General features: G+C 40.6%; 1 protein-coding gene across 1 annotated transcript in view; it reads right to left on the reverse strand.

Moving 5' to 3' along the window:
* LOC311150329 (N-terminal EF-hand calcium-binding protein 1-like) overlaps window positions 1–14,990 on the reverse strand; it is a 62,481-nt gene that overhangs the window by 40,393 nt on the left and 7,098 nt on the right. The window contains exons 2-5 of the mRNA XM_084187734.1: window positions 10,764–10,788; window positions 4,010–4,118; window positions 1,480–1,505; window positions 1,194–1,291 (exon numbers count right to left, since the gene is read on the reverse strand). Of these exons, the coding sequence (XP_084043860.1) occupies window positions 1,194–1,291; window positions 1,480–1,505; window positions 4,010–4,118; window positions 10,764–10,788 (258 nt within the window). The remainder of the gene's footprint in view (window positions 1–1,193; window positions 1,292–1,479; window positions 1,506–4,009; window positions 4,119–10,763; window positions 10,789–14,990) is intronic.

Here is a 14,990-nt window from a genome sequence, read left to right on the forward strand (position 1 = left end):
AATATCTCAAGGATGATCATTGGAAACAGGATGCACCTGAGCTCAATTTCGAGTCTCATAGCAAAAGGTCTGAATACTTATGTAAACAAGGTATTTCTGTTTTTTATTTTTTATAATTAGCAAACATTTCTAAAAACCTGTTTTCACTTTCTCATTATGGGGTATTGTAAGCCATTTTAGAATAAGGCTGTACTGTAACAAAATGTTGAAAAAGTGAAGGGGTCTGAACACTTTCTGAATGCACTGTACATCAAAAATAAATTTCAGAAATTGTAAACCACTTGCCAATGCTCTTTTTAGCTGGTTTCTTCATAACCAAGCATGAATCTTTGAAGTGATGTCTCGTATTGGCAAGCAATGCCCTGACAGAGAAGACAGCCATGGTTTTATATGCTTTACTTTATGCTTGGACCCTGAGAGTAGTTATAAATGCCAGAAATGACCAACCAGAAGTTGTTTGCTGGGTTTGGAGGGAATTTTGCTTAAAGGACTACCGTATTTACAGCACCTGTCCAACTAGAGATAGGTCGGTCCTCAGACCGACACCACATTTCATTCCAAAGTTTACAATGAAAATACCTGAACTGGAGTCATAGTTGAAATGTAAGTGAGGGGTCCCTGCAGGGGTATTTCAGCCTGTCGTTTTAAAATGCCACATCAGTGTGTTCAAACAGAAAGAGCAAGAGGACTAAGTAGTGCATATCCACTTTCCATACTGTCATATCACCATCACAGCTGAGAGATCTCATAGGCTTATGGCACTAACAAAAGCCTACCCTAAATCCTACAGGGGAAAAGTGGTTTAAATGTCATAAGCGAATAAAGGCAAAACTGGCTATTGTGTTGCTGTTTACTTCAAATTCTCAGTAGACATCAACACATGAAACGTGTGTGACGGCAAAAGCTAAAACAACAGCAAAATGTAATGGAAAGAGACGGCCAAGTGAGTTTCTCTTACCAAATGAGTTATGAGAGCTGCAGTTACCACTAAAAGTTGATTCTAATGTAAAAGCTTAAAGAGATAGTTCAGCAATATTAGCATTTGTTGGCCGTGGTCATTTTAACAAAAGCAAAGTATGGATAGCAGTCACACCTTGTCCATAGACTGCTTTCGAGGTAAGGAAACAAATATCTCAACATGTAATTTCACTGAACTATCCCTTTAAACATGCTGTACTGTATTGGCCACAAACCTCTTTAGTTGTGTCCATGGCCTTTAAGATGGCGACGTTCAGCTTTTCCAGAGCAGACAGGACGTTCAGATATTCCCCCAGGTGTGGAGAGAAGAATTCTGGGGAGTAGAGATACAGAGCTGTCGGGTACAATGTTGAATACTTGTATACTGAGTGGCATAAAACACGTAGGGCTTTATAACATTTAAAATCCTGTAAAAGACAGGGGATTAAAAAGTAAAGTTCTTGAGAGAGCATTTTGACAGCACACAGTCAATAACAAAAGTGAAGAGTCAGGGATAATTACCTGAGAGTGTGTCCATGTCTAGGTTGCTGAGAGGGAGGGAAATTGTCAGCAGAAGAAGATGACAAAAACATTAACAGAATCAGAGAGGATTAGTGTCCAGAAAATATAATCAAAATACTTTAAAGGTCAAATCATTTTTATGAGCAAAGCCACCATTTTATCCTGTGATACAGTGAGGGAAAAAAGTATTTGATCCCCTGCTGATTTTGTACTTTTGCCCACTGACAAAGACATGATCAGTCTATAATTTTAATGGTAGGTTTATTTGAACAGTGAGAGACAGAATAACAACAAAAAAATCCAGAAAAACGCATGTCAAAAATGTTATAAATTGATTTGCATTTTAATGATGGAAATAAGTATTTGACCCATCTGCAAAACATTACTTAGTACTTGGTGGCAAAACCCTTGTTGGCAATCACAGAGGTCAGACGTTTCTAGTAGTTGGCCACCAGGTTTGCACACATCTCAGGAGGGATTTTGTTCCACTCCTCTTTGCAGATCTTCTCCAAGTCATTAAGGTTTCGAGGCTGACGTTTGGCAACTCAAACCTTCAGCTCCCTCCACAGATTTTCTATGGGATTAAGGTCTGGAGACTGGCTAGGCCACTCCAGGACCTTAATGTGCTTCTTCTTGAACCACTCCTTTGTTGCCTTGGCTGTGTGTTTTTGGGCATTGTCATGCTGGAATACCCATCCACGACCCATTTTCAATGCCCTGGCTGAGGGAAGGAGGTTCTCACCCAAGATTTGACGGTACATGGCCCCGTCCATCGTCCCTTTGATGCGGTGAAGTTGTCCTGTCCCCTTAGCAGAAAAACACCCCCAAAACATAATGTTTCCACCTCCATGTTGGTGGGGATGGTGTTCTTGGGGTCATAGGCAGCATTCCTACTCCTCCAAACATGGAGAGTTGAGTTGATGCCAAAGAGCTCGATTTTGGTCTCATCTGACCACAACACTTTCACCCAGTTCTCCTCTGAATCATTCAGATGTTCATTGGCAAACTTCAGACAGCTCTGTATATGTGCTTTCTTGAGCAGGGGGACCTTGCGGGCGCTGCAGGATTTCAGTCCTTCATGGCGTAGTGTGTTACCAATTGTTTTCTTGGTGACTATGGTCCCAGCTGCCTTGAGATCATTGACAAGATCCTCCCGTGTAGTTCTGGGCTGATTCCTCACCGTTCTCATGATCATTGCAACTCCACGAGGTGAGATCTTGCATGGAGCCCCAGGCCGAGGGAGATTGACAGTTATTTTGTGTTTCTTCCATTTGCGAATAATCGCACCAACTGTTGTCACCTTCTCACCAAGCTGCTTGGCGATGGTCTTGTAGCCCATTCCAGCCTTGTGTAGGTCTACAATCTTGTCCCTAACATCCTTGGAGAGCTCTTTGGTCTTGGCCATGGTGGAGAGTTTGGAATCTGATTGATTGATTGCTTCTGTGGACAGGTGTCTTTTATACAGGTAACAAACTGCGATTAGATAGAGTGCTCCTAATCTCAGCTCATTACCTGTATAAAAGACACCTGGGAGCCAGAAATCTTTCTGATTGAGAGGGGGTCAAATACTTATTTCCCTCATTAACATGCAAATCAATTTATAACATTTTTGACATGCGTTTTTCTGAATTTTTTTGTTGTTATTCTTTCTCTCACTGTTCAAATAAACCTACCATTAAAATTATAGACTGATAATTTCTTTGTCAGTGGGCAAACGTTCAAAATCAGCAGGGGATCAAATACTTTTTTCCCTCACTGTAGGTTCCCTGGAGATACAAGGAGGTGTTGGTTAGGTATCAGGACACTGTGGAGAAACAGTAAGGGCCTTGGGCCATATGGGGCCATAAGGGGATGTGAGTGTAGAGTACCATTATCTAGTATGTGTATGTTATTGTATAATGCATGTGTTGTCTTCAGAGAAACCCTGGCTTACACCTCTATTTTTCTTTACCTAAGGTTCTAATTACGAGCACATCGATTGACCACATAGTCTTTCTTTCTTTCCTTTCTCTATATTCCATTCTTCTGTGTGTATAAAGTGGTTACGGGCATTAAGAGCGTTGGGCCAGTAACCGAAAGGTCGCTGGTTTGAATCCCCGAGCCGGCAAAGTGGAAAAATCTGCAGTTCTGCCCTTGAGGAAGGCAGTTAACCCCCAGCAACAATTGCTCCCCGGTTGCCGATATCGATTAAGGTAGCCCCCCGCACCTCTGATTTAAAGGGGTTGGGTTAAATGCGGAAGATACATTTCGGTTGAATGCATTCAATTGTGCAACTGACTAGGTATCCCCCTTTCCCTAAACATGCTGCTGTACGGTGTACATTTTAGGACACTCTCAGCCTCAAGCTTCACGCATCACCCCTACTGGAGCCCTCATTAGACTACTAAAACTAGGGCTCATGCGCTAGATTCTATGCCCCCTTGATGAAATATTGACACATCCTCTTTGAAGTGTAGACGTCCCGCCCTGCGTGGCAGAGTTACAGATGGTGACTAAGGTGGATTCCCAGAGGCAGATGAGATGCACTCACTCAGTCTGCTGCCTGTCGATGGAATAGAACAGCTCCTGCATCTGCTCCGTGGTGAGGATACCGTCGGCAAAGTACGACTGGAACTCCTCCAGGGACAGCTTGCCGTCGTCTGAGAGAGGGAAAAGAGGGACATATTAACTACCTGCTGAAACAGAGAAGAGAATAAAGGAATATTCATGACTGCATTTGTTTAAGTTAATGGAACTAAAATAACTCATTCAGACTCAGCATGTCGAGTGCACTCTATAAATGAGTTGGTCCTCTGTAGCTCAGCTGGTAGAGCACGGCGCTTGTAACGCCAAGGTAGTGGGTTCGATCCCCGGGACCACCCATACACAAAAATGTATGCACGCATGACTGTAAGTCGCTTTGGATAAAAGCGTCTGCTAAATGGCATATTATTATTTTATTATTATTATAGATTGGGAATATCTTTCTTCATGCCTGGCTTTATCTCAAATTCCAATTATTTCACATAACTATGTTCTCAGTTATTTATAAAGAAGACAAAACCACTGTTGTCAATGGCAACCATTTCTCTAGGCAATATTTACTTCAAAGAGTTTTTCCTCTTGAAACTGAGGTATGCAAAAAGCAGATTGCTCCTTTCTTTGTCTTCTTCTTTCTTACTTAACAGTACATCACAGTGTCTCTCATCCTCTCCAATGATATGGAAACAACAACTTTGATGAACACTTTAATTATGATTGACATTTGACAATCCCATTTGATTCTCTTCCTCTTCTAATATTTCAACCTTCTCTTAGTCTTAAAGGGGTCGTTCACTTTTATTGCTTGTCAAAATCAAATAAACGTTTTTTAAAAAGTGAGCTATCCCTTTAAGATAATAAATATGCAGCCATGTGACCCTGTCACAAACACTTGTCTGTAAAACAATGTTAAGTACAGTGTATTCCTATGGTAAGTCTCTGCAGAGAGCCTGTGGAGGCCCCGAGGGATGGTCAGGTGGACTGTGGGGTGGTTAGAGCAGTCTGGGCTCACTGACAGGCTGACTGTGGATTCATGAGATCTATTACAGCTCTGCTCCACATTGCCGACTCTCCTTAGAGACAGCTCTGAGAGACCGTGCTTCTACATCTGCATTGCTTGCTGTTTGGGGTTTTAGGTTGGGTTTCTGTACAGCACTTTGTGACATCTGCTGATGTAAAAAGGGCTTTATAAATAACATTTGATTGATTTAAATAAAATTTGAGATAGAGATCCGCCAGTCAAGAGACGTCAGACAGCTAGGCCTACTGTACATAATATAATCTGTTAGGAAATTTGCAATCATTCTGGCATCATGCCATGCCATCAATTTAATTTGAGGACAAGTCACTGTAAGAAACATTAATGTCAGGAAAGTGTGCTTCATTAATTAATTAATATTGTATATCTTAATTTATTATAAACAACTGCATTTGGAAATGCTGCTTTTAGAGCATCTGAGGAAGAGAGATTACGGTATGTTGCTGCCCTGGAAGAGGAAAACTGTTTGACCTATGTCGTACCAGAATGTAGGTCTGGTCAAATTGACCTCAAATGGAAATGATGACATTCTATAAAGGACCACAACCGTTTCTCTAAAGTATTCCAAATGCAAAGCCTGCTCTACTTTAATCATATAAGTACAGTAAGTGCTTAGTGCGAATACTGAATGTTGAGCTTTCAGCTCATTCCCATGCACAGGTTTCCAGGTTTCCATATGCTTCGATCTCTTTGTTCTAGTTTCACACCCAATTACTAGCCTGAATATGTAAGCAGACAACATAGTCCAGATTGCACATTATGCAACATGTTCCCAATCGAGATGGGCTATATTGCTATTATGATTAAGCAACGACTACTGCTATTTCTCCCCCAGAGCAAGTTGGCCAAGCTACACTGCATGTCTTTTACCTCTGTTTTAGATATACTGTCCCCATCACCTTAGTGTAGTGAAGAAGAAAACAATTATTCAGTGTTTGGAAGTGGATGTAAAGGGTGTCTGTACTAATTTACATACACTAAGTTGACTGTGCCTTTAAACAGCTTGGAAAATTCCAGAAAATGATGTCATGGCTTTAGAAGCTTCTGATAGGCTAATTGACATCATTTGAGTCAATTGGAGGTGTACCTGTGGATGTATTTCAAGGCCTACCTTCAAACTCAGTGCCTCTTTGCTTGACATCATGGGAAAATCAAAAGAAATCAGCCAAGACCTCAGAAAAACAATTGTAGACCTCACCAAGTCTGGTTCATCCTTGGGAGCAATTTCCAAATGCCTGAAGGTACCACGTTCATCTGTACAAACAATAGTACGCAAGTATAAACACCATGGGACCACGCAGCTGTCATACCGCTCAGGAAGGAGACGCGTTCTGTCTCCTAGAGATGAACGTACTTTGGTGCGAAAAGTGCAAATCAATCCCAGAACAACAGCAAAGGACCTTGTGAAGATGCTGGAGGAAACAGGTACAAAAGTATCTATATCCACAGTAAAACGAGTCCTATATCGACATAACCTGAAAGGCCACTCAGCAAGGAAGAAGCCACTGCTCCAAAACCGCCATAAAAAAGCCAGACTACGGTTTGCAACTGCACATGGGGACAAAGATCGTACTTTTTGGAGAAATGTCCTCGGGTCTGATGAAAAAAAATAGAACTGTTTGGCCATAATGACCATCGTCATGTTTGGAAGAAAAAGGGGGATCTTGCAAGCCGAAGAACACCATCCCAACCGTGAAGCACGGGGGTGGCAGCATCAAGCTGTGGGTGCGCTTTGCTACAGAAGGGACTGGTGCACTTCACAAAATAGATGGCATCATGAGGAAGAAAAATTATGTGGATACATCAGTCAGGAAGTTAAACCTTGGTCGCAAATGGGTCTTCCAAATGGACAATGACCCCAAGCATACTTCCAAAGTTGTGGCAAAATGGCTTAAGGACAACAAAGTCAAGGTATTGGAGTGGCCATCACAAAACCCTGACCTCAATCCTATAGAACATTTGTGGGCAGAACTGAAAAAGCGTGTGCGAGCAAGGAGGCTTACAAACCTGACTCAGTTACACCAGCTCTGTCAGGAGGAATGGGCCAAAATTCACCCAACTTATTGTGGGAAGCTTGTGGAAGGCTACCCGAAACGTTTGACCCAAGTTAAACAATTTAAAGGCAATGCTACCCATTACTAATTGAGTGTATGTAAACTTCTGACCCACTGGGAATGTGATGAAGGAAATACTTGTGTCAGGCACAAAGTAGATGTCCTAACCGACTTGCCAAAACTATAGTTTGTTAACAAAAAAATGTGTGGAGTGGTTGAAAACAAGTTTTAATGTGCTTCGAGATCAGCTACTGAAGAGCTGTTTGTCTCTGAGATGTTCCTGTCTTCCCCTTCTGTACGGGTGTGTGAGCTTTAATATTCTTCAACGAAAGTTGTAGAATATTGTAGTTGTCAATAGGATTCTTTTTTGTTCCAATGGCACAGTAAAACAATCAATCAAATGAACCAGGGTTGGGTTCAATTCCATTTAAACTCAATTTAGGAAATGAATAAATGTCAATGTCTTATTCAACACATATAATTAAATTATCAAATTCAATAAATATTGCATTCTTTGTCATTGGTTCTTACATAAGCGAGAAAATGAACAAACCTGAATGTTCTCTTCTCGTCTGGAAAGTGTAGAGGCAACGTTACGTTGATACATATCCAAAACTGTCTTAGGGATTTGAACACCAGCCATGTGCTTTAAGTGAACAAATCATGTTTGTATTTCAGGGCATGCAAGGGATTGTCATACTATATGTCATTAGGCATCTACACTGAGTGTACAAAACATTCCATGACATAGACTGACCAGGTGAATCCAGGTGAAAGCTATGATCCCTTATTGATGTCACTTGTTAACTCCACTTCAATCAGTGTAGATGAAGGGGAGGAGACAGGTTAAAGAAGGATTTCTAAGCCTTGAGACAATTGAGACATGGATTGTGTATGTGTGCCATTCAGAGGGTGAATGGGCAAGACAAAAGATTTAAGTGCCTTTTAATGGGGTATGGTAGTAGGTGCCAGGCGCACCGGTTTGAGTGTGTCAAGAACTGCAACGCTGCTGGGTTTTTCACTCTCAACAGTTTCCTGTGTGTATCAAGAATGGTTCACCACCCAAAGGACATCCAGACAACTTGACAACTGTGGGAAACATTGGAGACAACATGGGCCAGCATCCCTGTGGAACGCTTTCGACACATTGTAGTCCATGCCCTGATGAATTGAGGCTGTTCTGAGGGCAAAAGGGGGTGCAACTCACGATTAGGAAGGTGTTCCTAATGTTTTGTACACTTAGTGTACTTTTGTGTGCATGAGTTGATTTTTCATGCAAATATTCCATTTGTATATGAAGTTATACTTAGTTATGGACAAATCCTATCTCTTTGGCGTCACACTCAATAACATACCTCTCAAATGGTCGTCTATTCCCCACATGGTACACTATTTCTGACCAGGGCACATCAGAGTTATGGCCTCAATTGGCCCTCAGAAATCCATGTCCAAGGCACTTATGTGGCATTTAGTAAAAATCCTTCATTTGATGCACAGGTCACTTTCTCATGACCCAATTGAACTATCCTGCAAAAGTGGACCTCGTCGTCAAATCAAATCACATTTTATTTGCCACATGCGCCGAATACAACAGGTGTAGTAGACCTTACAGTGAAATGCTTACTTACAAGCCCTTAACCAACAATGCAGTTTTAAGAAAAATGCAAATATGCAAATAGTCCGGGTAGCCATGATTAGCTGTTCAGGAGTCTTATAGCTTGGGGGTGTTGAACACATTATGATATGCATTGGACCAAATGGAGAAAATGGCAGATCGTTGAGCTCCTTAAGAAAGTACATTATTTATTGCAATAGCATAGGTAGAAGGATTTGCTATGGCAAGTCTCCAGCTCTCATAATGTGGTAAATCCGCAGTGCTCACGGTGTATCATGGCAGCCCACTCAGTGTTGCTCAGAAGGAGAGATTGTCCTCCAGGGTGCACGACTCAACGAGTTAGATGAATACCATGGAGGGCTTTTTTGCTGCGAATTGAAGATAACCAACACAACACACATACACTTGAGTTCTGTTTTTACAGCAGAGTGGAAAAAGCAACACTTTGCTGTTTTTCAAGAGCATAACGTTTCAGGTTGTTAAGGAGCTACGAGAAAAAATAGATAGCAGCACGTTAATGTGAATTCCAAGCTTATTATTGCAACGATTTATTCCATATCAATGTCCAACATTAGGCCCTTTATGTAAGCCACAGGTTTAGTTTACTCCCCACTGTAGTGACTCGCTCCAAAGGGTCACTCTCTGGCAGAGGCGGGTCAAATCTATAATGAAAAAAGAGTCCATCTTTTCTCCTGGAAGTCAGTATTTGTATATCCTCTGCCTCTCCTATACACATAAGCCCATCTCCCCGACCGGCAAAAGAGCATCTTTTAGGGCTGCATGTTTTGGATGACATGATTGACCAAGGGTTTGTTTCAGTGATTCCTCGCATCCTATTTCCTCGCCTCCTTCTGTCCATATTGGAGTAGAAGAACCAAGGTCCCTGTCCTCAGGCTTTCTGATCTAATGTGTTTTGAGAAGGAGGCGAGGAGAGAGGATGCGAGGAATCGGGGAAAGACAAAATGAGAAAGAGCCCATATGAGAGTGCAGTGTTAAAACAGCGCTCTACAGAGGAAGCTGTCCAGCGTTTATTCAGGCATTAATCACCTTCCTTATTACATTTCTCATCCCATTACACTCTAATGCAAAGCATTAATAAAACATGAGGAAACACAAACTCCTTTTTGTCACTGTAATTACAAAACGCTTCAATGTGTTTTTCAAGTTAATGATAAACCAATCTAAAAAAAGAAACAATTTTGTTTAAAGGGGATGGATCATGGATGCTATCTAGTTTACTATTGTTTTGTGCTGCATTTAATTTCACTGTTTCAGGTCTATTTCCAGTGTTCTTCCACCATGTTGCTTTCTTCCATGTTTGCACAATATATGACAAACCAAGGGCAGATTATCTGTCTGGGGTGTGGAGGAGTAGCCAGTTTTCAGATGACGAAGGGTAAATGCAAATCTCAAACAATACAGTCCAAAGAACACACAAGCAGTGTTGTGGTTGTTTTCCACTGACAATTTGCACACCAGAACGCATGACTGACTTGAGCATTGCATGATGAATATTCTCAGTCAAGAGGATCTACTCAATCCCTCAATCTCTACATTGCATGCACTGTCAATCATCATGTTCCAGATAATAAGACAGACCACCCCTTTTCAATCGCTGCAAGGTTTTGCTCCCAAGTCTGAAAAATGTCCCAGCAAAACACATAAGGCTCAGCTGCTTTGTATCCGATGAACAAGGATGAACATTACCCAAAGAACATTACCCTAGGCCTTCGATTTGAATCTAGCAAGTCTCTCAGAATGAAGTCATCAGAGTCCCTCATTTTCTGTACATGCTATAAACTAGATGCAAACAACTAAGGATGTTTTTAAAGACAGATTTTTGTTCTAATTCAAGATATTTCCGACATCAGTTATTAACCATTGCATTTTGAACCCTTGCTAATTCTATTTTCTATGTTGCTGGTAATAAGACAATATTACCACCAACAAACAGCTAAATTAAGTATTGCAAGAGTAAACATACTGAGTTACACACAGTTCATATAAAGCAAATCATTAGCATGACCATCTTATTAATAGCAGAAATTGTACTCACCATTTTTGTCTGCACGGCGAAATATCTGGAAATAAAAATAAATAATTAAATAAACGAATCTACATAATTCATGTTTAAAGCTAGAATCCTTCGTTTCTACATCCATTTTTGGACTTATAAATTAATTATATATACCAATTAATTATTGAAGAATATGACTTATAAATGCCTCATGAGTTTGTTCAACTGTCATACTCCATCAGAACCCAAAATATTAGCTTGTTTTACTCCAATATTTGTACACAATGTAAATGTAAACAAACCCTGTATAGCCTCAAAACATGGTTAAAACTGTAATGTTGATATCATGGATGGTCAGTCCTTGCATCCATTGCTCTGTCTATGAAGTTGAGAGTGTTTACATTTATCCAGGCCCATCCCTCAGCTTTTTACCGAAACAGAGGTGACTCCTTTGTTATTGTTTCAATTAAGGATTCTAGCTTCAAAGCTTCAAATAACAACATTGTGAAACATGCAGTAAAAAAGGCACAAACGTTCAGGAAAACTGCATGTTGTGGAAAATTGGACACAAAATAAAAAAAACGGTGAGATTCTGCCTTGACAAATCAATCAGGATGGGAAAGAACTGTGAGGCATGTTAGGAAGACTATGTATTTATGAATCAGAGACCATGTATAATACCATAATAGATGTTTGGGCATACTGCACTGGTGCACAAGATAACATTAAAGATTAACTATAATATCTGCAAGCATGTTTTATATCTGAGAGAGATGTTATCTCTGGAAATTATAAACGGTGACATTTATGTTTACCAGGATGCAGCTCAGGAGGAAAGTTGGTCATTTGCCTGGCAAATGATTCTTTGTCATTTGAGGAACATTGGTTATTTGCCAGTCAAAACTGTAATCGAGCTGTTCTGGAAAGGTTGCCTAGGCACAAATATTTGCACAAATGAGAGGGGAATGTTGTCTTAACACACAGGTACCATCAGGCACTTTCACAGTCTTCAAGTGGTCCTTGAGTGACACCATGTCCAATTAATTCATCACCGTTCCATTTACATCCTTCTTGCATTCAATCAGTACAAAATCCTCTCAAAGACCTACACTCTTAGAAAAAAGGGTTCCAAAAGGGTTCTTTGTGGAGGGATAGGGTTCTCCCAAAAACCATTTTCATTTGAAAACCCCTTTTTGGAAGACAAGGGTTCTTTGTAAGGCAAAGGGTTATACCTAGAACCGTTTTCATCCTAAGAACCGTTTTTGGAAGAAAGGGTTCTTTGATGATTATTTGGGAGGCTAGAATCAAATCAAAAATTGGTCACATACACATATAGAAAGATTATTTGAAAGGCAAGAAGGTTTTATTGTAATTATTTTTTATTTCATGAAATAGCATTATTGTTTACCTCAGTGTTTAAACTTGACCATCAGGAGTTTGAGTAATCTGATAAATTTCAAAAGATAGGTGCGAGCATGTTTTAAACTGTACCTATATGGGAATATTTCTGCATGTGTCTGGTATTCCCTTAATCATTTTACATATACAGTACTGACATAGTTGATATTTTTGCCATGATTTCTGTCTTTCAAATGAGTATTTTCTGTGATTTTATTGAGCAGAGAGTATGAGAATAGAAGGGAGTATGAGTGAACCAGCAGTGTATTGTATGGTACACAGCAAATTGGCCACTTTTACCCAGTGGCGGCTCCTGAAAAAATTCTCAGGGGGGGCAATTTTTCTGATGATTTAGGTGACCTACACACATTTTAAAAAAGATATGTCCAGCAACAACATGAAGACAGGGGCAGCATATAAGTCAATACCAGAAGCATTTATTGACTGATCTCAAAAGTGTTGGCTTACCAGGGTTGGTGGAGCCCTCAGTTTCATCTTTGCCTCGCAAAGCTAACTCAAACACTCCGCAAAACTTCACACACTGGATTAGCCGGCTGAGGATGTGGCGGTTCTTGCTAATGTCGTAGTAAATATATTTGTTATAGTGAATATGGAATATGATATGTTGAGTAAAATGTTGTGCTAAGATCTATTTAGGTCAGGAGCTGGTTATAAGTTCTGTTCCTATCCAATAACAATGGACAAAAGGGTCCTATCTTGTCAGCCTTGTCAGTTTCAGTTCTCCAGTAAACTTGTGATTATCAACACTAACCTCATCGTTGTGGCGGCGGACAGCTAGCCTGTATCCCTCATCCAGTTGAGTGGGAATGTTCACTCTCCCCAAAGCAGAATATCTCAAACAGCTATCCATGTGGGTCTTTGACAGCTCATGTTTCTTAATCTTTCCTGAAAGATGGTGCATGTCCGTTACACACCAGTCGCTGTCCAAGCGGTGCTGTCTGCCGTGCCGCCTTCAGGGTGAAAGAGTAAGCAGGGGGTAGCAGAAGACTGCATTAGCTACATCGCAGCCTGCTAGCCAGGTATTTCGTTCGTACCAATTTTTGGAAAATCCTCGGGTGTAGGACTTCCCCCCTTTAGTAGAAACCTGTTGAATTATTAAATTTGGTCTGGGAGGTCCTAATTGTTTCGTTGCCAATTTATCTTCATTTGTTCGCCGACAAAAAGGAACTTCTTTCAAAGACACAATCGAGTTGCACTGAAGCCTAGCCATTTTGATAGTAGTAGTGAATTGATTGATGAGGCTACCCGCTCTTTTCTTAGTTACGTTCATGGTTACGTTACGTATGACGAAAGCGCGTAAGTGCAAGCCCTCAGAAACCCATAGAGATTGTATTGAAAGCTCTGATATTTGAAAAAAATAGATTTTACATGGGAGTCTATGACAGACTTCTGGGCGATTTTCAACCTGACTGAAATCGCCCCAAAAGGGGGGGGGGGCCATTTGAAGCACGACTTTAGCCTGATTGGACATTTAGTGGCACTGTGGCAGATCAGACGTCTAGATTACAACACTGATAACTACTGTTGCCGTGATATAATTGATTAGAAAAAAAATCCCTTCCTTTTCCCGTTTGGCAGTGCGTCGCCCATATCGCCGTATTGAACACACCGCCCCTGCTTTTACCTTGTGTTGATTTTTCAGTGTAACTTTTCTAGCATTGATTCAGAAGATACATTAACTTAACACTCAGTGATGTAATAGAATCCCAGTGTCCGGTCTGGAGCGTGAAGTCACAAGCTCTGCTGGTCGGCTATTGTGTAGCAACCTATTGGTGCCAAAAGCCCTAGTCTGTCCTAGAAAGATGTAAATTACGATCGCCAGAACGACCTCAAAAAAAATTATGTAGACGCCCGTTTTAGGCTCTAAAATCATTTTATTATGATCAAGTTCGAACTCCACAGTGAATTATTTTAAAGTTCGCTAAAATCGAGATATTTAATTAAACAGTGATCCGTTCTGACTACTAGATTAGTCGTCACACAGGACCACGTGCTGACACAGACCAATCACGGGCCAGCAGGCTACGAGGAGTTTTGACTTCGACGTCATCTAGCAGCATTGGGTTGACTCACTCAGGCAGGATGAAAACAACTACATCGACCATGATCCTTTGCTAGTTACGGCCACTTTCACCATGATCCTTAGCGATTTGTTGGTGCCATTCAGCCCCATTCAGCAATATGACACTTTTCAAATTGAAATACTTTCGGCTTCATGCACCATCGGGAGTTTTCCATAGGAATACGTGAATGATGTCAGCGCTATCACTATCTACTGGTTTTAATGTCTATGGTTAATAACCAGAGTTGAGTGTGATTGTGTCATTTTTACTCTTTGTAGAGTAAAACACTCAAAACCCAGCATATTTCCCAGCATGCTCTATTGCAGGTTGATTTTCAGAATTGTTTGTTTCAATATCTGTGTTTTTGCATGTACATTGATTGGTTGATTAATCTTATGCTACACAAAGATAAATAACATACATTTCTCTAAACTAATGCAATCTGTTAGTAGCTGGACATCCATTACTGAGATTGTTGTTCCAATTTAGATGATTAAAGTGGTCTCATTTTGCAATTTTCCCTACCCTGGCAGTCATTCTGAATGTAGGTTGCAGGTGATTAAAAGCTCCAATTGTTGGATATCCTCACTCTGGCAGGATTCCAATAGGAATTATACATCACTTTGCAAGCCAGCATAATGTGACTTGCAGGCTTGATGTGGCCTGTAAACCAGGAGTTTCTTAACACCACTGTGTTAGAGTATAGCTATAGGCCCTCAAAAAAAGGCCTTATGTCACATGTAATGTATTGTCATAAAGAGTTTAATTTGAAAGGCTAATAAGG

This window comes from Coregonus lavaretus, assembly GCF_964263955.1.
Source record: "Coregonus lavaretus genome assembly, chromosome: 22".
Classification (NCBI taxonomy): domain Eukaryota; kingdom Metazoa; phylum Chordata; class Actinopteri; order Salmoniformes; family Salmonidae; genus Coregonus; species Coregonus lavaretus.